This window comes from Caretta caretta, chromosome 1, assembly GCF_965140235.1.
Source record: "Caretta caretta isolate rCarCar2 chromosome 1, rCarCar1.hap1, whole genome shotgun sequence".
NCBI lineage: Eukaryota > Metazoa > Chordata > Testudines > Cheloniidae > Caretta > Caretta caretta.
The window spans coordinates 242,184,235-242,211,940 of NC_134206.1; the positions used below are offsets into that span (position 1 = coordinate 242,184,235).

The following is a 27,706-nucleotide window of genomic DNA, read 5'->3' on the forward strand; positions in this document are numbered from 1 at the left end:
GGGTGAGAGAATAATCAGGCCCGATCACCACCATGACCAGGAGCCATTTGAACTGGTTGCTGTGTGAAAACGAGCAAGCCAGTAAACCACCTTTGATATGGCTGTAGGGATATTCCTTTGGGAGGTGCTGTGAGGTTCTTTTTAATGTATACTCTGTGGTCTGCTACACAGTGTTTTTGTTTGGTTTGGCTGATGTGGCTGTCAAGTCCTATTGGCAGCGTAAACCCAGTCAATGTTTTTTGAATTGACTCAGGTTTATTGTCTGAGCTCAACTTCATAAATGCCTGATTATATGGCTAGGAGAGGAGCTACGTGTAGGACCAGAAAATGATCTGGTGACTTCTTGTGCAACTATCCTCCCCAGAATTTCATGTGTGAAAGATAACATAGCTCTTGAGAATCACCTACCTGCATTCCAATCACTGCATAGATGAAGAATAACATCACTATTAAAAGAGCCACGTAGGGGAGAGCCTGGAGGAAAAAAAATAACAGAACAGAACACATTGTATCAATTAATCAGATAACTTGGCATGCTGGAGCCAGGCTTATTTTACTGTGGCCCTGCTTTATCAAGATGGCCTGAGGAGAACAGTGCCAGTCCAGAATCAATTAAGGTCTGCAATTTATCCATTTGACCACTAGATGCCTCTAGTGATCCACATCTGATTTCACCAAGGTGCCTCAAATACAGCCATTGTATCACCCAAAACAAGATAGGCCCAATTATGCTTCCACTTACACTCCACCGACTTCAATGGAATCACTCTGTTGTACACCAATGAGAGTAAGACCAGAATTAGGTCCAATATCTGCTCGTCTTCCAAATGTAGAAATCTTATAATTAGCATTGCCCTGATATTAGCAGCAAGTGACGCTCTTTAGTGTGACATTCTGCAGCTACTTTGGTGAAATGAGAAGTGCGTAAAGTGCTAAGACCAAAGTTCAAGGCTTCTCCTGCTATGGCTGATGATATCACAAGCACCTAAAGCAGTATGAGCTATATTCCCTGCTCTGAGTTAGGTATCTATGATGGTTTTAGAGATGCGTTAGGTGTCTGTGATCAGCTGTTGAAAAGGAAAATGCAAAGTCCTGATAGCTGGTGCTGGCTTGTAAGTAGGAGATCTGCTCTGTGAGAGGCTGCATGTCCTCAGCTTCCACTACCTTTAACAGGAATCCAGGGCACTCAGCACATCACAGGGTCCCGTCGTAACAAAATTTTGTTTGTATTTTGTATAATGTAAAATAAAAAATAATAATGTAGCATGTATTTAATGTATTAATGTATGATTTGAGCATATCCTGCCAGCCACCCTTTTTGAATAGCGAAAAGGAATGGCCTAATATGCCATTGGTAAAAATCCATCAGCCAGAATTTCTTTGTATCTGGACTGATTTCAAGGCAGTAACAGACCTTTGAGGGTCACCATTTTGTGGTAGGTTTAGCATTTTAAAATAAGTAAAAGAATGCCATGATTGTTTGCTTTTGCATTGCAACTTGATGTTCCTGTTCAAAATGTTCTGTGTAAATTAATTCTGTTTTGTGTGTGAATGATGAATGTATGTATTAAAAAATAAGTGTGAAGGCCATCACTAAACCAGACGGTCTAGGGAGGAACTGGAGACAAACCCAAGGGCGCCAGGAGGTTGCAACATGCCCCTATTAAAATGTCAAAAAAGGGCAAATTAACAACTCTAAAAATAAAACAGGCACCTATCAATAAAAACAAAATAGCTGTAATCAAAACCAGCATAAAATAATTCCCTAAAAAGCTTAATAAAAAACCAAAATAAAAAATAATAATAAAAAAACCAATAAAAAACCAAGCACTCATCAAACAACAATTAATTACAGCATAATGGTGCAAAACTCATTAGTCCCAACAAAAAAAAATCACTATAGAAACAGGGTTCCTTGCCATAAAACTTTGGGCTTGTCCTGCCAAGACTTCTCCAGAGCATCGTGTCGTGACCGACAAAACCCGGCTCCTCCCTACCTGTGATCAACCTAGCTTGCCACTAGATTGATCCGGACTCTGGACTAGTAACTATAACATCGACTGGTGGAACAGTGCGTGTGTGTATGTGTGTGATATGATTGAATGCATATGCTAATTGTTGTATCTTCAATAAAGGCGGAGTATTGCCTTTTCTCCTAAAAAAAAATCCCGTGTGCTTATAAGCATAACAGTCCGGCTCTAAAAGAGAAACTGACTTTCCACCTTCTTGTTTTTTAAAGATATTTAGCAGAGATGGGCTCAAGCCACGGAATTCAGATCTCCATTCTGAGTCTGAACACCTCAAAGTTTGAGGGTGTTGCAATCTGAGATTTTGGTTTGGTCCATTTTACAGATCTTAGAGCCATCTGCAAAATTTGGATACTGACCCTGATTTGGGTGCTGAACACCTTCTCTTTTGGGAGTGTCTGGTCCAGAATTTTGTATTGTTATTTGAAATTTCATTTGTAGATTTTAAGTTTACCCCTACGTTTCATTAGGGCCCAATCCTGCAGTCCTTATTCAGACAGAGCTGATTTCCATAAGTGTTTTGATAAAGTAAGGACTGTCGGATTTGTCCATGAGTGAACTAGAATCTTAAAACAGGATTTAAACCTTAGATCTATTGCATTTACCTTTAAACAATCCATCTAAATAATCAAAATGGAACACAAGGCAGGGAAATCTTCGGTGTTCTACTAATCCTAATGGGCAAATTAATCCCTGTGGTAATTCCAGGCTACAGTAGAGGTAAACCAAACTGGAATTTGGGTCTGTAAATTTGGAGACAGCCCTTATGGGTCAAATCAAGGTTATGAACTTGGGGATAGCTGAGACCCCAAAAGTGGTCCAGGCAGCGTCCAGACAACGACCCAACAGGCCAAGCTCCTAGAAGCTCTTATAACTTTAGAAGAGGCACTAGAGGGCTGCCTTCCCTACCCTACTCTCTCAATCTGTTCTACTCCTCTCCTTTTGTTTTCCAACTTCATCCCCCTCTCTTGTTCTGTTTTCCTTTTCCTCTCTCCCTTATCCTCCAGGATTCCCTCACTTCCTTCTGGTCCCACTCTCCTGGGTTACTCCCCTTCAGCTCTGCCTCTGCTTGGTTTCACTGCTCTTTCCTCTTGGTTCTCACTCCCTTACTTTGCTCTCAACACCCCTATGATTTTCTTCTACCCAGATTATCCATTCTGGTCTGTGTTGATGCCTCACAATGTGGAAGCTTTGCTGACTCATTTCCCAGAAGACCACTCCTCTGATCAACATGCAGCTCCACCAGTAGAGCACTAATCACAGCAATGGCCGGGGCGGGGCAGATCTGAACTTCCACAACATGGGGCAGCTGATGAATATCAGGCTGTCCTGGATGAGTTAGGACATTTCTTGGGCATATTCTGAGACACAGAAAAATGCACAATCCCAGGGAAAAAAATCATCAAAATTCAGATTTGATAGTGGGACTGGCTGAACAGAGAGCTCTTAGCTATTTTTAGTCCTCGCACTCTGCCCTCTCCACTGACTTCCTCCCATCACCCTTCAGCCTTGCCTCACAGTGACTCTGCAGCCAAGACCTCAGAGAGGCCACTCCCTTTCCCACCAGGGTATGTCTACACTGTAGCTGGAGGTGTGACTGCAGCTTGGTTAAATATGTTAGTTTTAATCTAGCTATCACAGCTAAAAATAGGTGAAGATGCGGAGGCCTGGGGTTCTGCGTGGGCTGTTCCAGACTGCCTGGGACCCCAGATACAGATGCATGTTGCTAGCCCATGCTGAAGCCTGTGCCGCTGCAATGTCACAGTTATTTTTAGCTGCGCTGACTAGATTAAAGCTAGTGTGGGTCTGGTTACCCATGCTGCAAACACATCTCCCTCATTCTCATCCCTTCTGGCCTGGGGAGGGGAGAGCTGATCTCAGAACTGAAAGGAGCTGTTCCTAAGTCGGTGGGGCAGCCAGAATTTGAAAACTTCATTGTGATTCCTGGGTTAGCGATGACTGGGCTGTGTCAATGAATCTGCTTCCTACCTATCTTGCCAAAATAGTTCCCACTGGAGCTGCTCACACAGCAAACCAAAGTTAGCGGTGATGGAAGTGGTGGGGTAGATTACGGGTATGAGTCGGTCAGAAAAATGGGTGAAAGCCACTTGTACCGATTTGGCATTCAGTGAGTGGACAAAATGAGTAATTTACACCAACTTGGCGGTGTTATTTTACAGTACCCAGGAGTTGTATTGTGAAGGGACCAAACTCAATCCCTGATATAGGAAGGCGTTACTCCACTGAAGTCAATGGGCATTGTGGCCACTTACAGCAGGGCTTAATTCGGCCCCAGAAAAGGGGGAAGATGGTGCAAAGTAAGTTTAAAAGTGTGGACCAGCTCCCATTCCCATTTAAGTCAGTGGAAATTTTGTCATTGCCTTCACTGGGAGCAGAATTGGAGCCTGTGTGTGGGTTTAGGGAAATATGCTTTCTCTTTCAGCTTCTTGTGAATTGTTTGGCTTGTGTGTTACACTCATTTGCACACTCGCTGAATCACACATTGGTACATGCTACTTTTTTACCTACTTAGACTACATTGTCTGCCCACCTTACACTTGATATTTTATTTAGACCACCATTTACATCACTCCTACACTTGGCCCAGACTCTTTCTCAGAAGCTGAACCTGCTAGTATCAGGTTGTGTTGGCCCAATAAGTCCATGTCAAACACCTGTGAAATGCAGAAATATGCTGGGCTTCATTAGTAACTGTAACTTAGCTAACCTCAGCAACTCTTTGAAACCATTATTTCAAATAGGTGGATGTCTCCTTGTTTGTTACTCTCAGAGATGATCATTCTTATGCTTCATGGTCCCCCTCTCCTCACCCACTCTGCTTACTCCCATACCTTAGATTGCAGATCTGGCTAAGTTTGGAGTGTCTGCTTCACTTCCTGCTGTGGTGCAATAGGTTAATAACCATACCACCTTACCTTTATATCTCATCTCTCACTCTGAATTATCTCAAAGTGCTTTACAAACCCTAGACCACTTTTCCTCCCACTGAAATGCAGTTAGCTCTGGGGTGAAAAAGCAGCAGCTATTTATCAGGTTATAGCTACATTACACTCAGGGGGTGAAAGTAACTTAAAGTACTTACCGGTACGCAGGGTGGCTGGGCTCCTGGGCAAGGTGGGGGTGGGGTGGCTCTGGGCCCCCGGAAGGGTAGGGCCTCGGGCAGAAGGGGCAGGGCTGGGGCCAGACTCCCCCACCAACCCTTCAGCACTGCCCAGCCTGAACCGCCCAGGGCTCCAGCGGCGATTTAAAGGGCCTGGGGCTCTGGCGGTGATTTAAAGGGCCCGGGGCTCCAGTCACTGCCGGGAGCCCTGCACCCTTTTAAATTGCTGGGCCCCAGAGCAGCTGCCCCTCCCCCCTCCCCCCGGTGTCAGCGGCTCTGCCAGTATGGTGCTTAAAGTGCTGCTAATGATTATAAAGCAACCAGGGCAGCGTTTTCATGTCTGAATTGCCTTTCACTTTGGTTTGAAGCAGAGACCAGCGTGTCCCATGAAATGCCAAGTGTGTATAGGACCCAAGGAGTTACATAGGCTGTCTCGGTAGAACTCACCACTGTGCAGAAGGCCAACATGAGGCCTTTGCACCACTGAAGTCCCACTTAAACAATGTGCTGGCCTGCTGCATAGGAGAAAATTTTGCCCTTTGTGCGTAAGGCCCATCCTGCCAGCATGAAAATCTCTCTTTGAAAGGCAAAAAAGAGCATAAATACCTCTTTCCAGGCGTGTCTGCTTAGTGATAAGTGAAGGAATACCTGGAAGGATTTGATGAAGGTCCAAAGCAATGTCCGGATGCCCTCCCCACGGCTCAGGAGCTTCACGAGACGCATCACACGGAAGAGTCGGAAAAAGGTGATTGAGATGCGCGAGTTTTCCTCTGCATTCTGGAACCCATTGGCACAGAGGCAGTAGTTATAACAGCAGATGAGGAACAAAGATCCTGGGTCACAGACAACACTACGTAGGAAAAGCTCACTGCACTGTTCCCTTTCATTGTTAAAGCTCTCTGGCATTGCAGTAGCCCCAGCAGCTCAGATGGATTGATGCAGGTTTAACCTGCCTTCTATCCAAGGCTGTGGTGCCATCCTAAAAGTTCTCTGGATTTCAGTATTCCCCAGTGGAGCTGTGCAACCTCTCATCAAAACCTTCCTTTGGGTTTCTTACTGAGGGTGCCTGAACTTATGATTAGGGTCTTAAAGGTAATGGAATAGTTTTCCTGACAGTATCTTCTTATGGAGCCCTCAGTTCCCCTCTGTAATTACAGTGGCCAAGAAGTCACAATTAGACAGTGGGGGAAAAAGACAGTTTTCTTTTGGAGTTGTCTCTGAAGCTACTACATAATGTGCATCATCCAGCTGTCCTGGTTAATCTGGCACTAAGTATCCATGACGCACTTAGCCTGCTCTGCCTGGGGAATTCGGGCAGGTCCCAAGTCTGCTTTGAAGCTTAGAGGTCCCACATGAGCATAGCATGTGCTGCCACTGAGCCAAGCTCTTAGCATTGCTTGAGCCTCGGAATCAGCCTTCCCATCTCCGCAGTGGCATGGCTGTGGTTTTTGAGCTCTGCACTGTGCACTCACAGTCCTGAGCTCTGGGCCCTTCGTCTTTCTCATGACCCCTCTGTATTTCCCACAGCCTATGCACTGCGCAGTATTATTTTTAATTTTGGCTTGACAGCTCGCGCTCAGGCCGGGAGCATTTTTAAATAGTTTCTCTCCTGGCCTCTGCTTTTCTTACTGCTTCAGCCTTGTCCCTAAGCATTTCCCCCAGGGCCTGCAACCAGCTTTGACGTTCTTCATGCTTCACGTGTGCTTGGGCAATAGCTTCCCAAACAAAAAGGAGTCAGTTGCCTTGCCTTAGCTTGTGTAAGGAACCCTGCTGCCTAGCTCAAGGTGAGACAATCACTCTGCTTGGGGGAATTGTGCAGAACAGTTACAGGGTTCCCAGTTCATTTTGCCCCCTACTCCCCTGAAAATATTGTGCTAAATATATGTAGGCAGTAGTTTCCATCGGAAATGCTGTGGGAACATAACCCTGTGCTATATAGGGAGATAATCTTGTCATCCTCCTACTCACTCTGCCAGAGAAGCACATAGACACCACCTCCCTTCCCTGCTGCAAAGCCAAGAGCTTGATGCCAAGCACTGTAACATTCAGGACTCAGAAACAGTGCAGATCACCCCTTCTTAACTAGTCACCACTGTATAAACCAGGAGAGAACAGAGCTTTTGGATTTCCTATTATAGCTCAAAATAAGCAGCATCTGCTTGCATTTCTATTCCTCATGAAATCCAAGCTGTAGAAACTACTTGGATTTATATTTCTGAGATCACTAGAAAAAATTCTAGTTTCATTCAACCACTTCACAGCTGACCCTCTGTTCCAGCATGTGAGTTGCAATGGTGTGTGGCTACTTATACTTCAAGCTAGAATCACAGAGAAACATTGTGCCGTGTTTAGTAGATTAGAGCTGCGCTGGAGGTGCAGTTTTGCCTGATATACCAAGCATTTTAATCATCAGTGAAACCTCTGAGAGCAAGTGTCTTCCTCCAGCCTACAGTGTGGGATTCTGGGGACCAGTAAACCTGTGCCAATGCGAGGTAGGGGGTTCCCCATTTGTTGGCAAGGCACAGAATTCAACGTGAGGTTGTGTGGCCTCTTGCAGGCTGAGCACACTGATTAGTGAAGGAGAGATTGAGGGGACACACAACCTCCAGGAACAAACCTCAACAAGTATCCCCCCAATCTTAACATCTGCCTGCCCTCCTCCCACTTTAACACCACGAATAGTCTGTAAGCCAAATTCTCCTCTCATTTACATCAGCACAACTTCACTAAAGTCAATGGTGTGTAAATAAGAGAAGAATTTGGCTGTGAGCATTTAAATAGACATGACACTTGCCTGTCTACATCCAGGATTACTATTCAAGAAGACAACTACAAAGCTCGTGCACCACTCCCATCCCATGTAAGCCCTCTGGCTCAATTTCCTCTAATAAACTAAATTCAAAGGAGAGTTAAGGCCAATTATTTAAAATTTTACTCCCATATGGGTAGGGCGTAATTGCACCTACTATGGCGGTGCATAAATTAGGGAATTTTTGCTTACATCTTCCATATTTGTTATGTTTACTTGGGGAGCTGGACAGTATAAGATCAGGTGACAACTACTTGGCCAGTCTGAACAGATTCCTCCTTGCTTGCTATACTCTCATTTTCCAGCAGCTCTCTGATGTGCGTATCTCTGACAGAGCAAGGAAGTTCTGCATGGCTGCACACAGAGAATGGGTTTAATACACCCCTGATGGTATGATGTTTTAAAATGTAGCCCTCAAAGGTTGTGTAGTTTTTGATTATTATTGCTTATCCTCTTCTTACACAAAAGGTGAATTTAAACTTCACTATTCTATCCATCTCAGCTCATCTGAGATTCAGAGCCCAAACCTTTATAGTAAAATTGGATTTGAAATCACATTGCAAGTCAATCCAATGTCAAATTGATATGGAAAGTTAGCTGCTAACAAGAAATCTTAACAGTTCTTGTTCTCTCTTGGTAATTCATTAGAAGGTAGGCAACAATTAATTTGACCAAAGAAAAACTCAGGATGCATGAGAAATACACATATGTAGCATATTCAGAGCTCATGTGAACACCAGACTCACACAAATACACAACACAGCAGCTTCATGCAGAGATAACTAGGCTGGGCTTGGAGAAAAAACCCATGATCAGGGGAAGAGAGTAAAGGAGTGTGAGAGGATGACTGTCACAGAAGCTGTCAGAGCGGTCTGTATTTTTGGTCTTACCATAGAGGAAGAGCATTGGGTATGTTCAGCTGGCTTTAAAGAAAGGGAGACAGAAATAAGCTGTAATAAGTCTCCAGTAAGAGGCCCGGGCTAACACAGGAGCAACAAAATGGCAGAAGAGGGCAAAATGTGGGGAAAAGAATGCAAAAGTAGACTGGGCTGATTCCCTAAAGATGCAGTGGACCAAATTCAGCCCTGGCAAACGTGGATGCAACTCCCGATGAGAACTGCACCCGCTGACAGTAGATCTGAATTTGGCTCAGTGTTTTCTGGGTTTCTAGGCATCCTGAACCCTCTAGGGAGTAGAGGACAGAATGCTGCTAATACATTTCTGATATCCCAACCCTCCGACTCTAGCTAGAACTCAGAAGGGCCAACATCTCCCAGTACAGCCACTAACTGAGCTCCCCATCTCAACTTTAGGCCACTTCTGCATAAGAAGCAGCCATCTTCTAATATTTCAGTCTGATCTGCAAACCCATTTAATCCACAATAGCCCAAATCTATGACATTTTCTATTTATATGTCCCCATGTCCTAGCATACAGTTCTCAGTGATTACATTGCGGTTATTAAAACAATAGGCTGAGATAATGTAATCACTCGCTTGGCAACCCTACAATAGCCATTGCCAGCTGTAGAAAGTGGGATGGTAAAGCTGTCAATTAGCCCTCTCCATGATCTATCCTCACCCACCCCCACAAGAAAAGAAACTCCAGGGAAGTGATGGATGAGCCAATGGAGTCTGGTAGCAGCCAAGTTCCAGCTACCCCTAGAAAAACCTAATCACTCGAACACTGTACATGACCCTCTTTCTTTATTAGCCTTTGAGGCCATTTTCAGTGTGGAGATTAGTTCTGAAAAACTAATGACAGTAGCTAGTGCTCCAGGCTGTACCAGAGAGTACAAGAGAATCCAAAAATGAATGAAAACTTTATGTAGGCTCCCTTAGCTTAATCTGTAGTGACCAGCCTATGTCACAGGCGGACTGATGGAAGCATCTCTGAAGCTATTCTCTGTGGCTGCACTAGTGAGGATGGAACTCGTGCACTGCTTCTTCCCTTGCAGATGACCTCGGCCACCATGATACTTGGGACCCGAGCAAGATGCTTACGTGCATTCTGCCAATGGGAACACACTCAGGACATTGAACAAACCAAATTAGCTTTGTATTTTGTTTTTATGTAAAGTGAGGCTGTATTTTTAGATGCCCTGAACATCCAGTGACACGGGCAAATGAGGGCAATAAAAAACGAAAGCTATCCCGAGCTCCCTGGTGCTCTTTTTGGTTAACTCATTGCTTTTGCACTCTAGGGTCTTTTTGCTTTTACCCTCCTCTTTCAAGGGTCTTGCTCTTGTGTTTTCTTTTCAAGTATTAAACAAGGAAAATTTGGCTGGAATACTGAAGATGGAAATTTGCCCATACAGACATTTTTCTTACAGGCCAGATAAAGATTTTGTTTTAATGCTGCTCCACAAATTCTTCCTTTCTGACAATGGATATTTTTTTTCTTTTGGTCTGTCTTGCAAAACATTATTTTGAACTTGAGTTTTTGCTCACAGGAGAGGCCCAATCCTACCAGGTGCTGAGCTCCTGCTAGGAGGTGCGGAGCCCCGCAGGTTCCATTGAAGTCAACAGGAATCCAGGGCATTCAACGCTTCTCAGGTTGCTGTGGGAATCTTTCAGGATTACCAATATGACCAGGCTGATAACATCAGAAATAGAGTTTTCCTGTGACTGGCTGTCTCAAGAAGCCTTGTAAGTGCTGTAAAGTTACTATTCCTTACTCATAGTTCTGATATCATCAGTATTTGACCAGAATGCGAGGATAATAATAATGTAACAGTGAAAACAATTCTATATGAAAAGATATTTAAGAAGCTATGAATGCACCAAAATAGTTAGCATGTGGCCGCTAATACTGAGCAATCAGTAATCTGTTAGGTAACTATGAATCAGAGACTGTCTACTTGGTATGACTGAAGAAGCAAAGTATATCTTGGGTAATCCCTCTCCCACTCCTTGAGTAGCTGGCCTGAATTTTCAGAAAGCATCAAATATAATTTAAATGTTGATATTTCCCACAAAAAGGGCTTATAACCCAATGGAAATATTTGTTAACATCAATAGATGTCCCACCTAGTAGTCTCTAGTTAATAAAGTCTTGCTCTCTTGAAATTGTGGACACATAGTTCTCTGTGTGTGTGTGTGTGGGTGGGTGGGTGGATGGGTGTGGGTATGAGATGAGGGGATGGTGAACTGAACGTTCCAAAAGTCTGGTCTTCCGTGTTCCTTGCTGAAAATATTCTCCGATACTTCAAAAATGTTGTGAGAACTTCCATGTCCCACCATTTTTTCCACCACTGCTGGTGGATTGGTATGCAAGGACCTTGCCTGTTGTGAGTGTCAGTCCTTTACAGATCCATGAGTATCTGTTTCATCACGAGCATCCCTAGCTATGTGTGGAATGTGACCTTTTTAAACGAACTCTGTCAACTAGTGCTGGGAGGTGACCTTTTATTCCTGGCTAGTGGAATGTGGCAGTAAAACAGCAAAACTCTTTCTACTGTCACCATGAGGGACAGCCTCTAAACCAAGCAGCATGGAGCACACTCATGCCAACCGTCGCTGCTGCAGGCATGTCGTTCAAATGAGACTGCCTTTGGCTGCCGCCGCCATCTTGCTGTATAGATTTCAGTCCAACTGCAGTTTCTGGAGCAAGAATCTCACAAGCTGAAACCACAGACACTGCCAAAATGTTTTCCTAATTCCACTGAGGCAAGGCCCTGCGGACTGGAGCAGAGACATCTGAGGACATGCTGCTGGTGCATAAGAGTGAACACAGCTAACTATGTCACAGAGATAGCTATTTGTAGTTTCCCTGCCAGTCCTATGCATTGTGAAGCACCACTGGTTTTGGAGTGGATTAGGAAAGATTCAGGGCATCTAGTACCCGAGCTGCTTGTCCTAGAAGAGTGGAGGAACACTGAAGTCACACAGGCTCACAGGGGTTTAAGCAGTGCCGGTAGGTACTTGGAAATGAAGTTTAAATATCAGTATATAAATTCCATATGAATGGACAATAAAGTTCCCTTAAAATAAACAGAGGCTCATTTATAAGAAGCGTAGGAACTATGTACAAAAGCAGATTCTTAAAGAAGAGTTTTGGGCATGTGTACCAATTTATCAATAAGACCTTGGCTTTACCATCTGTTATCTGCTGCCTCCCGTTCATGTGCACATACTCTAACCTGCTTTGGCTGCCCCAAACCAGGCTTGTCATCTCAAGACTGGGATCTGAGGCCAGGCAGGCTTTGGTGCAGAGTAATGTGCACATAACTGAATGACGGATGGGCAGCAGTGGCATTTTGGTGTCCACTCCAGAGGCTGTGCCCTGAGCCAACTAGTATTGTAGAGAGAAAGAACCTAGAGGATGTCACAGAAACCTGCACAGCCAGTCCTGAGACAGTTAAAAGTGGGTGGGAACCTCTGTGTTAAGTATTTATTAACTGATTGATCAGACACTATAAGTTGCACTTGCAACTACAAAGGAAGGAGACACCCAGGGCAAGCTTCTTCTTGCATAAAGAAGAAGCCATACATTTGAAGAAGTAGGTCATAGCCCACGAAAGCTTATGCTCTAATAAATTTGTTTGTCTTTAAGGTGCCATAAGACTCCTCGTTGTTCTTGCATTACGACATTCATTAAGTCAAACATAATGTAAGTTGTAAATGATTGGCCTATATGTTGTTGTTGTTTTTTTACTTTACCGCATTTATAAGAGGTAGACAGACTGGGAGCAGGAGCAGAGGAGAAACAGAGGGCTCCTGTGGTGTTAGAGGCTGGAAAAGGACTCAGTAGAATGAAGGCTGAGGGAGAGCTGGAGCATACCTGGAAATGAATGGTTACTTACCTTACAGTAATTGTGGTTCTTCAAGATGATATTGTCTGTGGATCCCATTGTAGGTGTGCATGTACCCCATGTGTTGAAGATATGAATCTTTTGAATAGCAGGGTCTATCAAGGCCACCAATGTGCCATGGTGTCTTTGTGCCCCGCCCCAAAGCACATGGTAGAGCAGTCACAACTGGCCCCCAATTCCCTTGCTAATATAGAATCCCAAATAAGGAGGACTCTGAAAAAGTGGGGATGGAAGGCGGGTTGTGGAATCCACGCAGACGGCAACATCTCAAAGAACCACAGTTGCTATAAGGTAAGTAACTGTTCTCTTCTTCGAGTATGTGTCTGTGGGGATCACACTCTAGGTGACTGATAAGCAATGACCCATCTGGAAAGTAGGACTGATGAGCCCTGACTGTCACTAACTGAACAACAATTGTAACACTTTCCTACTGAATTGGGCATTTGATCTTGCAGCCAGGTCAAGGGCATCGTGTTTAACAAAAGTAAGACTATTACACCAGATAGCTGCCTTGCAAATTCTGGATTCAGGGATGTTCCTGATGCAAGCAGAGAATGCGGCTGGTGCTCCACTGGAGTGAGTGTTAACATTTGGAGGGAGAGGCTTATCAGTCATATGATAGCAGCTTTATATACACTGCATAATCCATTTGAAAATTCTCTGAGAGGAGATAGCTTGATTCTTGGAAGCACCAGGGAAGACAATAAAAGGATCGGGAGACAGTCTGTTCTGTCAAGATAGTATCACAAGGCCCTTGAAACAAGGTGTGGCGTTTCTTATCTCCTGTCTGTTTTTACACATCACGCTTGGAATCTAGGGAATCAAAGGAAATGCACTAGACATTGATCCCACAATATAAGGAAGGTATCATGTAATGATCCCAGTCTCATGTCTCCCCTGGAACAAAAGGTTGGATGTTTCATGTGATCTTTTGTGGCAAAGAAGCCAATAATGGGATTTCCCCAGAGGTGAAATATTGGTTTGATGATGGAGCTCTTCAGAGACCACTTGTGATTGGTGGTGGATTGTCTGCTCAAGAAGCCTGCTAGGTTGTTGCTGACTCCTAGAAGATGAAGAGAAACTGTGATTAATGGTTATCCTGTATTGTTGAAACTATGTCCATAACATGATAGCCTCCTAACATTGGGGTGATGATGGGGCACTTCCCTGCTTTATAGTACATTGTAGATGTGTCATCTGCGAGAATTTGCACCATGGAATTCTGTGGAACAGGCTGGAATGCTTTGCAAGATCATCTCATCACTCAGAATTCTAGGACATTAACATAAAGAGTCATATCCTTTTGAGACCAAGTCTTTTGTATCTGGAGGTGCTCCAGGTGTGTTCCCCAACCAGTTCTGATACATAAGTGATAAATATCTTTGTTGGAAGAGAAGTGGAGAAGGGAACTCTCTTCTGAACATTTTTTCGGCCTAACCACCAGTTCAATGCTGACAGGATGTGTGCAGGGACCACAATTCAGATGCTCATTTGATGTCCTGTAGGGTAGATGATATACCAACATTAACCAGCCTTGTAATGAATACACATGAAGTCTGCGCAGTGGCATCATGTATATAAACTGTCATGTGGCCTAGGAGTTTGAGGCAGTTTCTTACTGTAGTTGGCTGATTTGATTTGATACTGGTGATTATCATTTGAAGGGAAAGAAATCTGTTACTGGGAAGATATGCAAAAAGAAAAGGAGTACTTGTGGCACCTTAGAGACTAACCAATTTATTTGAGCATGAGCTTTCGTGAGCTACAGGGAAGATATGCTTTTGCTTATTTGGAGTCGATTAGGGCTCCTACAAATTCTGTCCTCTGTGCAGGAATGAGACACTATTTATCGTAATTCACCATGAAACCCAGTTGCCTGAATAGTTCACGGCTTTGGCAACTTCTTGATGAGATCTTCCTTTGATAATCCAATTGTCTCCATATTGATATATGCGAAAACCTCATCTGCCACTACTGCTAGGCATTTTGTGAAGACCTTCTGGTACTGTGGAGACGGCAAATAGAAGCATTTTGTACTGATAATGACTGGGCCCCATTGCGAATTGCAGGTATGTCCTGTGGGGCTGGGTGGCTGGCAATAGGGAAGTATGAGTTTTGTGGGTCGAGAGCCTCAAACCGGTTTTGAGCCTGAAGGGAAGGGATGATGGAGGCAAGTATTACCATACTGAATGTGGAACAGTGAATCCATTTGTTCAGTCTTCCCTGGGTGTAGGATAGAAAGAAAGCCCCTTTTTTCTTCAGGATAAGGAAATACTGAGGACAAAAGTCACTTCCCCTGTACTCCAGAGGCATTCCTCTATGACTCCTAGACAAAACAGGGAAGCTCTTTCTTCTTTCAGGTGATTTTCATGACAATGGTCCCTGAAGAGGGACAAGGAAGGGTATGGATGTGGTTAGTGGCTAAAAGTGGATGCGGTAGTCATGGCTGATAACTTCCAGCACACATCTGTTTGTTGTTATCATAAACAATGACGCTTGATGGAAGAAACCAAGTCAGCATTCAAGAGGAAGGTTATGGGATGGTTACTAGTGGTCTGAGTTGGCTCTTGACGCTTGTATCAAACGTGTTGCCTGGAAACTGAGGTAGAGTGACTAACAGTCGAGGAAGATGATGGTCTCCTCTAAGAAAACCTTGGCTTCCTCCTGGGTAGGTATTCAGAAGATCTGTGTTGGGGGTAGGTAGGTGTCTTCTGACACAATTGCTACTGGGTACCTAAAGAGCTTATAGTTTGGGGCTAAGGTGTAGATGCCCAAAGAACAGAACATGGCCCTGGAATCCTTGAGAGAGTGCAGTGCATTGTCCGAATGAGTGCCGAACAATTTTTTGCTTTCAAAGAGAAAATTCTCAGTTGTGTGTTTCACTTTTTTTTACAAATGCCAGAGGCTTGCAGCCAGGACACTTTATGTGTGGTCACAGAAGTGGCCATGGCTCTAGCTGCTGTATCAGATTCATCCCTGGCTGCCTGTAGTGGTGTTTTTGCTTCTAGCTGGCCCTCCACAAGAATGCTTTTTGACTCCTCTGTGGAATCTTGTGGAAGATACTCTACCCCAATGAGATAGCTGTTTTCCCACAAATAAGTCCCGATAATCAGCAATTCATAGCTGCAGTGATACTGATGAATAGACCTTTCTTCTACATAAGTCTAATTTTTTGTGTGTGGGGGGGTTCTTTGTCTTTAAGAATGCTATTAGTCTGTTTTGTTGTCTGTTCATTAACCTCAGAAACCATCAAGAAACTCAGAGTTGGATGTGTGTCAAACTGTTCAAACCCCTTTTGGGGAACCTGGGATCTTTTTTCTGCTGTCTTAGCCATAGGTGGTAGTACAGCTGGTGTCTGTCACAGGGTCTTGGCTAGGTCTCAGATGTCCTCTCATTGACAGGTAGAGCTATCCCACCAGGGGAACACAACTGCAAAATATGAGAACGTTTGGGAGCTTTTTCTTTAATGACAGATTTTGCGATATCAAGAGTTTCAGTAATGCACACAAGTAGCTCCTAAAATGCTTTAAAGTAATCAGGGGTCAGTACTGGAGCTAAAGAGACAGCTTTGTCTGGGGAGGATGATGATGAGTCTCTGGTGGATGAAGGGTGTTGTTCTGGGGGGTTCCAATGCCTTTTCCTCCTCTGCCAGTTGCTCTTGTTTTTCCCTCTCTGTAGACAGGGATCTGGTCATGGATGCAGAGGGAGAATGAGATCTATGCTTCCCAGACTGACAGAAGGGAGACCAGCTCCTGGATGCCCTGGGAAGTGGTCCCTAGTATTTGGCCAGGGTGGTGCACTGTATTGGTAAGGCTGGTTCAGATGGTGTTGACATGGTCATTGTCATGCTGTAGGTGGATGAGTTGGAGCTCTACACTGAGATTCCTAGTCTGTAGAGAGAGACCATCTCATGGCTTGAGGGGAGGCAACTTCCTAGTGGATGGAGAAGAAAAGGCATCTTTCAGTGATGGAGATGAAGAACAGACATCATCCAGAGGTGGTGCACCAACCTCTGAGGTGACTTCAATACCAAGATGCCAGAAATATGCACCTGTGCCAAGCATAGAGACACTGGTGCTGGGGACGTTCTTACCTCCTCTGACAGAGACTCATTAGGTACCAGCAGGGATTCTGCTGATGGTACCAATGTTGATGTTGTTACTGGTGTCGAAGCTGGTGCTGCTTTCTGCCAGTTACAGGTATTTTCAGATATGGGCACTAAATGTGCCTTGTGCTTCTTTAATGATGAGCTGGTGACTGAAGGTTTGGGTTCCACCTTATGGAAAGAAAGGGACTGGTGTTGGGAATCATGCATATCCCAGTGTTCAGGTCTCCCTTGCCTCACTGAGGTGATGGGACTGGTCTTTGGTGCCAGGGTGGCAGTCTGAGCTTTGGTGATCTTCCACACTGGATCCTTGCCTGATGGTGCTGAGGGTCTTTTGCTGGTACTGACCTTGGGAGTTGTGTGCTGGCTGGCAGGAACACTGACAAAGATAAAGACTTGGAAAGATCAGATCCATCTTGGAAGTCAATCCTCTCTCTTTGGGAGTTTACATTCCCCCCCCCCCCAGATGCTTTGAGGAGGTAAAACTTCAGATGGGTGGCCCCAAACTTTCTTGTTCTTGTTAAGACAACTGACGAATGCAGCAGTGATCTGACACATGGTTCTCATGAGACAGAAAGACAGTGGCTATGGCCATCAGTGTGTAACCATTTAGGACAGACACAGTTAGAGGTCTGAGGGCTTTGAATCCATCATTTTGGCACAGGTAAAGGTGTCAAAGGAGAATTTTTTGTTGTTGGCTATGACTGGATAATAAAATAAAATAAAAAAGGGGCATGAGGACATGCATTATGTAGGCATGGCTCCACAGACATTGTGATTCAAAGACTTTGAGCTCATGCATATGGGGTGCATGTGCATCTAGAGTGGGAGCCACATGGATGTATATTCAAAGAAAAATCAGAGGTTAACAGAATATATATAAAAGACATTGGAGCCAAATTATCACTTCTCCAATGGCTCTAATAAAACTACTAGATTTTCCGTTGCGTTTCTAGTCTGAACAGACTAAAGGGACATCACTGTCAGATGACGAGAACAGCACAAGTCCTCCAGAGGCAACTGGATGCCCAGAAGTCCAGAGCATGAAAACTATCTTAAGCCCTGGCAGTAATTACTCAGTCATTACTCTAGGGGTTATCACAAAACCTGAGTAATCTGTCTGTCATTGCTCTGGGGGGTTTTTAATCACAAGACCTCTGGAGGTAATCCATTTGCCACTGATGTTTGTAAATGTAACAATACTCCAGGCAGAAATCAGTCTGCCATTCCTCTAAAAGATGAATTGAGGGAGTGCTATGGGATTATGGAGGAAATAATTCTCAACACATACAACCAGTGGTGAGCTGAAGCCGGTTCGCTAGAACCGGTCGTTAAATTTAGAAGCCCTTTTAGAATCGGTTGTTCCACGAGAGACAACAGGTTCTAAAAGGGCTTCTAAATTTAACAACTGGCCAAAAGTGGCGCCTTAGGCACCGACTCTGTGGGTGCTCCAGGGCTGGAGCGCTCATGGGGAAAATTTGGTGGGTGCAGAGCACCCACTGGCAGCTCCCCGCCCTGAACCCGGCCCCAGCTCACCTCTGCTCCGTCTCCTCCCCTGAATGCGCCGCCCCGCTCTGCTTTCTCTGCCCCCTCACCCCCGGCTTCCCGCGAATCAGCTGTTCAAGCGGGAAGCCTGGGAGGGCTGAGAAGCAAGCGGTGGCTTCGCACTCAGGCCCAGGGAGGCGGAGGCGGAGCAGAGGTTAGCTGGGGCGGGCGGGGGGGTGCGAGGAGGGCTGCCCGTGCCGCAGCAGGTAACCCTAGGGGCGCAGGGGAACCACTCCCCGCTCCAGCTTGCCTCTGCCTCCCTGGGCCTGAGGGCGAAGCCGCCGCTTGCTTTTCAGCCCTCCCAGGCTTCCTGCGCGAACAGCTGATTCGTGGGAAGCTGGGGGCGGAGAAGCAGAGTGGGGCGGCGCATTCAGGGGAGGAGGCGGAGCGGAGGTGAGCTGGGGCTGGGCGTGGGGAGGGGCAGGGAGCTGCCAAATTTTCCCTGTGGGTACTCCTGCTCCAGAGCACCCATGGAGTCGGTCCCTAAGGCGCCACTTTTGATGTGATCAGTGGGGGGGAGTGGCTGCTCCCCCTGCTCCCCACCTAGCTATGCTACCCTGCCCCTAGGAGCCAGAGGGACCTGCTGGATGCTTCCTGGGAGCCGCCCCAGGTAAGCAATGCCAGGATTCCCCACCTCGCCCCCCGGCAGGTCCCTCTAGCTCTTAGGGGCAGGGTGGGCACCCACTATGGTAGCCCATGAGATCCTCCTGCCCGGTTCTGGGGGCAGACAGGGGAGGGGGATGGATGGGGCTGGGGTTTCGGGGGGGGGGCGTCAAGGAACGCGGGGGGTTGGATGGGGCAGGAGTCCCGGTGGGCCACGACTCTCTCGTGGGATGAAAAGGGAACCGGTTGTTAAGATTTTGGCAGCTCATCACTGCATACCACCCTACAATGAAACGAATGGATTCACCAACTATTACAAAAAGACAGTCATGTAGGCATTTAAGACTCCCTACTCTCCACTAAGAATCCAGTACCTTTGATTATTACTGGAAACATTTTGAGTGCAGTAGTTTTGATCACATCCATAAAACACAGATAATTTGCTTAGTTTGGGTTTAGTGGGTGCTTGAGAAGGGCACACCTGTTTCACATAGATGGTGAATCAAAGGAACTGATCCTATCTTCATGGAAGTAAATGGCAAAATTCCCACCAACTTCAATGGGAACAGCACGGTGCCTAAGTGGTTCCAGTGGGATCTATCTCAGGCTAAACTTCTGATTGCTGTACAGAGGCGACTAATATAATGTCATCTCTTTTAATGTAGAGACTGAGTTTCATCGGGTGCAAAATGGAGCTTCACACACCTATTGGGACAGGTGTTGTGATGCCTGAGATGATGTTTGTCATAACACTTATGTTATTGCCTGCTAATGTGGATCACTGTACCATTATAGTAAGTGTCAGCTCATACAAATTTAACATCCATGTTTCATATGCAGTCTATCCAACTTCAGATCTGCAAAAGGCATATTTATTTGCCTATCCACATATACAACTTAGTCCTATTTTCAATATGGTTCATGATGTTTAAAAGAAATATATATACCAAGTGAGGCTTAAAGTAGTCAATTCTATCTTCGTTTCCTATGAATTCTAGGATTTTTAAATTCAGGGAGCTGCACTACTAATTAGCTTCATGTGTATATGCAAATCATGCCAGTTTGAATAACTTATTAAATATCTGCCATATATATCCATGAAGTTTTCAGAGACAGTAATCTTATGGTTCCAGGTGATTAAAGGTAAATATAAAGAAAGTCACTTGCTTTAATTTGGCTATGCAAATGACCCCAGATTGAAAGTCATTGGACAATTAAATGAAAGATTCACTTTCCATACAGCTGTGAGCTACTTTATTAAAAACTTGAGTTTCAGAGGAAAAGTACAACAACTGGGAAAACATGTACATGCAAATTATTCTTAATTTTCAGGATGTGTTAATAATGCTTCTAATTAAACCTGGGTAAATGATGAGTTCAAGCTTTATGATAATCAAGCCCCAGGGTTCCTGAGAAATAAGATATAGAGCACAGCTAGCATTATATAGTATCAGAGATGGTACTCATCTCCACAATGGTATAGCTGCTAGTTCTGGTCCTGACTAAGCAAAGCAGGTGAAAGTTCACCTGTGATTATATGATTTCTTTGGAATGGGTACATGAAGAAAGTCCCATCCAGACAAGAAGGAACTGAAGAAAGACTGAGGCGGGGACACAGACATTGAAAGCTCAGCTGGAGCAGAGGGTGGTTATAGCATTTTTAGGACAGGCTCTCTGAATTGTGTGGAGTGTAATGAGGATTATGGAGGGTCATTCCCTAATATATGAACCTCATATTTAATGTCATTTTTAATATGACTGCAATCAAATGTCAGCCCTTACAAAGTGACTAGTATTAAGGTGCTAGTCCAGAAATGGAGAGTTTATTGCTTCAAGGAGGCCTGGCAATTTGGGACTTGTGACTAGAGTGAATACTGACCTGTGCCCCAATGCCAGAAACCAGGAGTCCCAGCAGGGGCTCCATGTAGGACTTGTCTCTTCACTGTTAGTTCTTGATTCTGCTGTTGGGCAGGGATCCTGAAGAAGGAAGTCCAGGCTCAGGAGCATGTCAGTAGAGACAGGCAAGGAATGATCCATGAGTCAGAGCAGGGCTGATTGGGATGGTGGTCAGGCAGGTGGAGAGAAGGAAGGAATTAGGCACCAGGTTCAGACTGGGGCACTGGGTAAGGGGTCAGATTTATTGTGTGGAGGTAGCTGAGGTGCCAAGGAACTGTGTCCTCAGCTTTCACTAGAAGACAGTAAGACTGAGCAGGACTTATGTAGTTCTCTGTTTTTTAAAGCACTGTACCAATATCAGCTAATTAACCTTCACAGCACCCTCATCCATTATTAATGTCACCCCCACTTTAAAAGGAAGAAAGTGAGACTCAAATAGCTGAGCAGGGACACAAAGTGAGTCAGAGGCAGAACCTGGGTCAGAACTCCAAGATCCAGGCTCCCAGTTTTCTTCTCAATTTACTAGGCCACATTCTCTGTCTGCTTCACTCCATGCCCCTGGGATCCGAGACCCACACCCCTTGCTGGGTTTCAGAGCCCAGGCTCCATTCCAAGTGGGAATGTCTACACTGCTAATTTTTGCCCCATAATGAAACTCTCGCAAGCCTGAGTCAGTTGACCTGGACTCAGACTCGCTGCCGCAGGATTTTTTTAAATTGCAGTTTAGACATACCCACAATCTTTCTCTTATTCCCATTAATAAGGCATCTATCACCATAACTTCTAAGTGCAGAACACAACAATAGGGCCAGCAATACAATCTAAAGGGTGATCATCTCTCTCCACCTCTTCAGGATTGAAGATTTTCATCCTTTCTTCGTCTCTCCTTTCTCTTCCCTCTTTCTCCATTTTCTTCTTAAGTTTCCTCATCCCTATGAGATAGGAGGGAATGATGCTTTGTGGGAAAAGTGGGGCTGGCATTTTGACCTGAGTGCAATCTGGCTGTGGCTCAGTCAGATTCCTATCAGCAGGGAGTTCCACAGCCAGGGATCTGTCTGTCATCAGGAAAGTCCTGCCTCCATCATTTTAATTTATTAGTTATGATGGGTATACCTGTAGCACCCCTGTGAAACCACAGTTGCCTTGGTGGGCAATAGATGAGGAGATGGTCTCTGAGATAGTCAGGTGTGAAGCAGTTAAGGTTCTTGTATGTTAAAATGGAGTCATGGGGTTCACTCACCAGAGTGACGCCCCCTGCTGCTAATATGGGGGATTAGCTCACTCAGCTGGCATGCCCTCTCCTGCTGGTGCCTCACCCGCTGTCATCACCACCTGCAGACCCTCCTCAGTTCAAGTACTGCAGCGCCCTCTTCATGACTTGGCCCTCCGGCTGCATCACTCTTCACATTTCCCCCCTTCCAGAGTGGGGTTTGTATCTCCTTCTGTAGTCTAGTCACTTCCCCAGGGGTGAGTGGGGGGACCTGGGCCTGCCCAATACTCTGGGGCCCACCCTAGGGACCCTGTGTATTGCAGCCTCCTGCTGCGCCTCAAATTCCTCTCACTGCTGCTATGTCTTCCTGAGCCCCTTCCCCATGGCCCTAGCACCTTCTTCGCCCTTCCTCAGGACATGCAACTACCCAGTCCCAGCAGCCAGGTAGGAACTCCTCTTGCTCCCCTGGTCTCTGCCAGTGATTGCTTTGTCTAAGGTGCCGCAGGTCTCTCAGCCTACCACAGACACAGTCTTTGCTCCTTGAGCTCCCAGCAGAAACTGACCCTGCTCTGCTCTGTGTCTCTTTTTATATGGGCCTCCTGGACCCTGATTAGCTGCTCTGTTCAGCCTCTCTCTGGTTGGCTGCTCCTTGCACAGCCTCCCTAGGCTGCTTTTAACCCCTTCCTTGCCAGTGTCGGGTGAATACCCCATCACAAATTGACCCTGAATTTGGTCCAGAAGTGAAAAGGGAGCCAGCCTTTGTTACTTACGAGACAGGCTGCTGTGTGCTGTACAAGTTGTAGCCCTCAAGAGGTATTCACTTTCAACCCCAAGTAGGATGACTGGCAGTAGTCTAATCTGGAAGTGACAAAATATGGATCAGGATGGCAAGGTCCTCCTCTGAGAGGAAAGGGCACTGTCTCCTAGGCAGTCACAGGCAGAAGAAGTCTCCCTCTACTGCATTCCTAGTGTCCAGCAGTAGTGAAGAGCCAAGCTTCATCTCCAGGCTTAGTACTCCCTTGACGACAGATGATCAGATTGAAGGTGATGTCACAGTATCAGCAAGCAAGCTCCTTGAAGCATTTCCCTCTTTCTGTCATCATCACTTCTGTCCTCCCTGGGTTGAGAGTTTGAGCCATTTGCTCTTCATCCACGTGGTAACGTCTTACAGTCATTGGGACATCTTAGTGAGGCCTGGGTTTGCATAGGCTGAGAAGGAGACTGCAACTGGGTGCCATCCATGTGTTTGTAACACTGGAGTCTACGGTGTCTCTGGATCTCTCTGAGCAGTCTCACATATATATGTTAAAAAGGAGGGCTGAGAATATCAGACTCTGCAGGCCTCCATCCATGAGGAGTAGCAATAGCCCATTATGACGTTCTGGGATTTGACTGAGAGGAATGAGAGGATCCAGGACAGTGCCCTCAGCTACATACATGCAACTCCTATTGAATTGATGGGAAACGAGGGCAGAAACAGACCCATGATCTGCAGCCTAGCTATTTATGTGGCTTACAGATATAGGCTTCCTTGACCAGTTACCCACAGCTTAGTGCAATGACTTCCCTGGGAGCTAACGGGTTTAGCATGAGTCTATATCAGAAGCAGATTTTTCCAGATAGCCAGATATGCACTGGGCCAGCCCAAAGATGCTGCAATGATGCTAGGATGATGCCTGTAGCCAGCCCAAAGGCAGCGTGAAGACACCTGGTGAGCAGTCTTAAATTTTGAAGGAGATGCTGGAAGACATTGCTTATTTGGTTGAAGCCAGGAAAAAACTTTTATCTGAATGCAACTGGAATGTACAGCCCAACAGACTGTGAATGCAAGCAAATTAGCAGTCCCTGATGAGAATTATTCTAGCATATCAAGTCTCTGCCCAAGGGAGCCTGTCCAGACACATCAATAGCCCAAGGAGAGAGTTTGTTAAGGATCGTTTTCATTTGAAATCTGGAGCAATTAGTATTAATTCACAGGCTGTGTCTTTTCATTGCCTTTTTAATTAGGAGGCTGTTTAATGTAGAGGCTGACGTTTCTTTAAAAGGAAATGCTTATGGAGGTAGATTGGGCTGGTGAATATTAATATAGGATACAATAAAGTCTATGAGCCATATTGGGATTGGAAATGTTAATTATAGGCATTACTTGAGTGTGTTATGGAGACCATGGCCTGCTGTTGTAAAGCAATGCACAACATGGTTTTGTTCCAGGGATATCGCCCTGAGAATAACTGGTGACTGCTTTGGTGAGTTCAGTAATGTAGTGGGATGGGATGTGTGAAACATAATGCTCATTGTTAACATACATGAGTTTGTAGGCGGAACTGGGCCCAGAGCAGACAATGAGCTTGGAATCAAAATCCCTAATTTTAGGAAGCTGAATTCGGCGTCTCCCAATATCTGTTTTTATGCTCTCAATTAGCAGATGTTTCTTTGGAGCAGAGGCACCTTGGCTATTATGTCAGTTCCGTTTAGGAAGTGATGTCATGTGTTACATGCAGCAAATTCTCTCCCACTCACTTGGATAAGCCAATGTGTAGGGCTAGCAGATTGCATACACAATTGATACATCTCAATTTAAAAGTGGGTGGATGAGGTGAAGATTGACGTGGGGCAGGGGCATATAACATGTTGTTCCCTGCCCTAGTCAAGTTTACATTTGGTTAAAGGCAGACCTGCATTTCCAGCTGTAAAACTGCAGAGCATCAGAACCAGTCCAAACCCTAGAGCCAGGTCAGCTGGACTCAGGTGTGACTGTGCTCCATTTATCAGACTTTTAAGAAGATATGTGAGGCAGAAGCTGCTCTCAGCACTCTGTGTTCTTCTCAGCCAATCCCCATGAGAAGCAGCCCATCCAGGTTTACTGCAGGAAGGCAAGGCACAGTGACTTTGACAGCCCACATTCTATCTGGCCTTGGGAAGGAGCCACACAAGTGTGTCCTGCTGGTCCACTGGATTTATTTAATGGGAACATCAGGAGCCACATATAACAGGCAGAGGGGATCCACTGTCTGTCCATCTAGGTTTTTAGAATGGTGCCCATCACCATGATATCCTGATGTCTAGTGCACAGACCTGGTGAAGAAGGAATGCACAAAAGAGAAGAGGGGATTAATCTTCCCCATCTGCTGGTAGTCAGGCATTCAGGTGAAGAGAGAGGATGCACAGCACTATGATATCATAGCACTACCTCAAAAGTTAGATGATAACAAAACCAGAAGAAAATTCAAATACTGATCAGAAAACCTAATGTATCTTTTTAAACATGCTTTTTATGCTATATGTGTGTCTCACTACTGAACAGATTCAGGGTCAAAGTTTGCATTGCTTACTCAATCAAAGCTTGCACTAATATTATTATTAATATAGCACCAACAATGGGGTATGCAATTTACAGGCAAGAATGAACACAAGGTTTTTGCTCTGAAGATCTTACAAATTAATGAAAATTTTGACTGAGTAAGGAGTGCAGAAATTGGCCATCAGTCAATCCAATACCTGCTGAAGTCATTGTGAATGTTTCCATGAATTTCAATGGGAGCTGGATAAGGCTCCAAGGGACCTGGAATGATGGTGTATTGTTGGGTCACAAAATTTGTGCTGTGGCAACATGATTTTGTGGAAATGTGATGCTCTGGAGAATGCTCTGAAGTGAAGGATACAAATCTGTAATGTACTGACCTGTCAAACTACCACTGTCCCACCATTTTAATCAGTGTCCGAAATGTTTTAATTTAGAACAGTGATACTCAGACCTCAGTGGTTCAGAAGCAAAATTAGCGACCGACATTACTCAAAAGAGTCACAGTAGTGTGAATTCATTGTTTCATTTACTCTATCTATCTATCCTCACAGCAAAATGACTGACCAAGTATGATTATTTTATCAACGAAATTGGTTAATAACATTGTAGAGGCATCGTGACCGGTTAATAATTTAGATTGGTTAATAATTAAATCATTCAGTGTTTTAATATCATGCTGCAAAGAGATCTCCAAAGAGAGGAGATACATTAAAGAACCACTCGTGGCTTGCGAGTCTCAGTCTGAGTATCACTGATTTAGAAGGATGCCAGATAAGAAAACCTGTGCGTTGGGTCCCTGAATCTATAGATGAGTTTATACCATCTTCTATACCACCATACTTCTTCCCTATGATTTCACTGCTGTTAACATCATATGGTTATATGGAAAATTTGTCACAGGCACTGTATTGTCTGTTTCTCAGATTATAATTGGTTTAACACACCCACAACTAGTGGTCAATGTATTTTTATCCTGCTTTTAAATCTCCTCTGCAATAAAATGTGTCCTGGATCTGGAGCAATGACTGAGTCCAAACATGCAGTTTTGTGGAAATCACATATTTCAGCATTTTCCATAAAACTGGGGAATACATGCTTTTTTGATGCATTTCCCCCTGCCCCCAGGCATCCCACGGTTTTCTGTTGTGGTGGTGAATTGCTATTAGCATTAGGTGCTGGCAATGGCTCAAGTGCCTGGGTGGATGTGGGGGGTTGAGGGGGAGGAGAGCAGGAGTCATTGGTATTCACTGCCTCCATTTCTGCAAAAAACATGTTCTTTTCTGACAGCCCACATTCCGTAAAGACTGTAAGTGTGAGCACTCCTCTGGAATGGGCAAGTTGTATGATGCAGTCTGGAAAATCTGAATACAAATATTTGTTAAGACAAAAACAAAAAAAGGCTCCGTCTACATTACAAAAACAACCCCATTCACACATGGGTATGGTCACACAGTTTTAGTACGTTCTTCTAGTTTTTGTGGGCAGAAAAATGTGCTACAAACTCATGTTTTAACAGTGGTAGATGGCTAAGTTAAAACAGAGTTATAACATGGTTTGGGTTTTTTTTTTTGCTGTCCACAAAGAGAAGACTGCACCATGCTATCCCATGCTTTGCCACAGCCATGTTTCTACATGGGTATTATTGTAATGAAGGGGGGGCCACAGTGGTGCGTTAACTTCTTACTGTTACAGAAATAAAAACACCATGAATGATTTAAAAAAAATTCTAAACAAACCAACCCTCCCGTCATCGGTTTTATCAGCAGCTTTACAAAAATAAAATGAGTTCCGATATCTGCACGTGTACACACACGCACACACACATATATGTGTGTATCAAACTATGCACAACTTTTAGGATGGCAACAAGAAGGGTGTCGACACAGGATGTCAAAAGAAGCTGCTGTGCTTCAACAGCCCTTTGCTACGTATTTTGGAAAATTCTGCTCCCCAAATGGCATTTGGAAGGCTGAGTGACATGTAAATACCATCCCTCCCTGAGACCCTTTGAGCAAGCGCTCAGAATTACGGAGATTTGTTTCGAATGTCGCCCGATGGCCAAACTCTGAGAGCAAAGGGCTTGGAAGCTGAGAGGACCAGCCAGGCACAGCTACAGAAAGAGAGAGACAGATGGACAGATGCAGCGACAGAGATGGATGCAAGTCCCAACTGAAGTGCAGGCTAGATGTGTGCCGTCCTTCCACCAATCCTTGCTCCCATTGCAGGGGTGAGGCTTATACAGAATTTAGTTGGATAGGGCCCAGTGCTGCAAT

General features: G+C 44.9%; 1 protein-coding gene across 1 annotated transcript in view; it reads right to left on the reverse strand.

The window, feature by feature from the left end:
• Nucleotides 1-27,706, reverse strand: part of CACNA1C (calcium voltage-gated channel subunit alpha1 C) — a 706,039-nt gene that overhangs the window by 45,379 nt on the left and 632,954 nt on the right. Inside the window, exons 33-35 of the mRNA XM_048828634.2 lie at nt 8,848-8,880; nt 5,797-5,925; nt 409-474 (exon numbers count right to left, since the gene is read on the reverse strand). Of these exons, the coding sequence (XP_048684591.1) occupies nt 409-474; nt 5,797-5,925; nt 8,848-8,880 (228 nt within the window). The remainder of the gene's footprint in view (nt 1-408; nt 475-5,796; nt 5,926-8,847; nt 8,881-27,706) is intronic.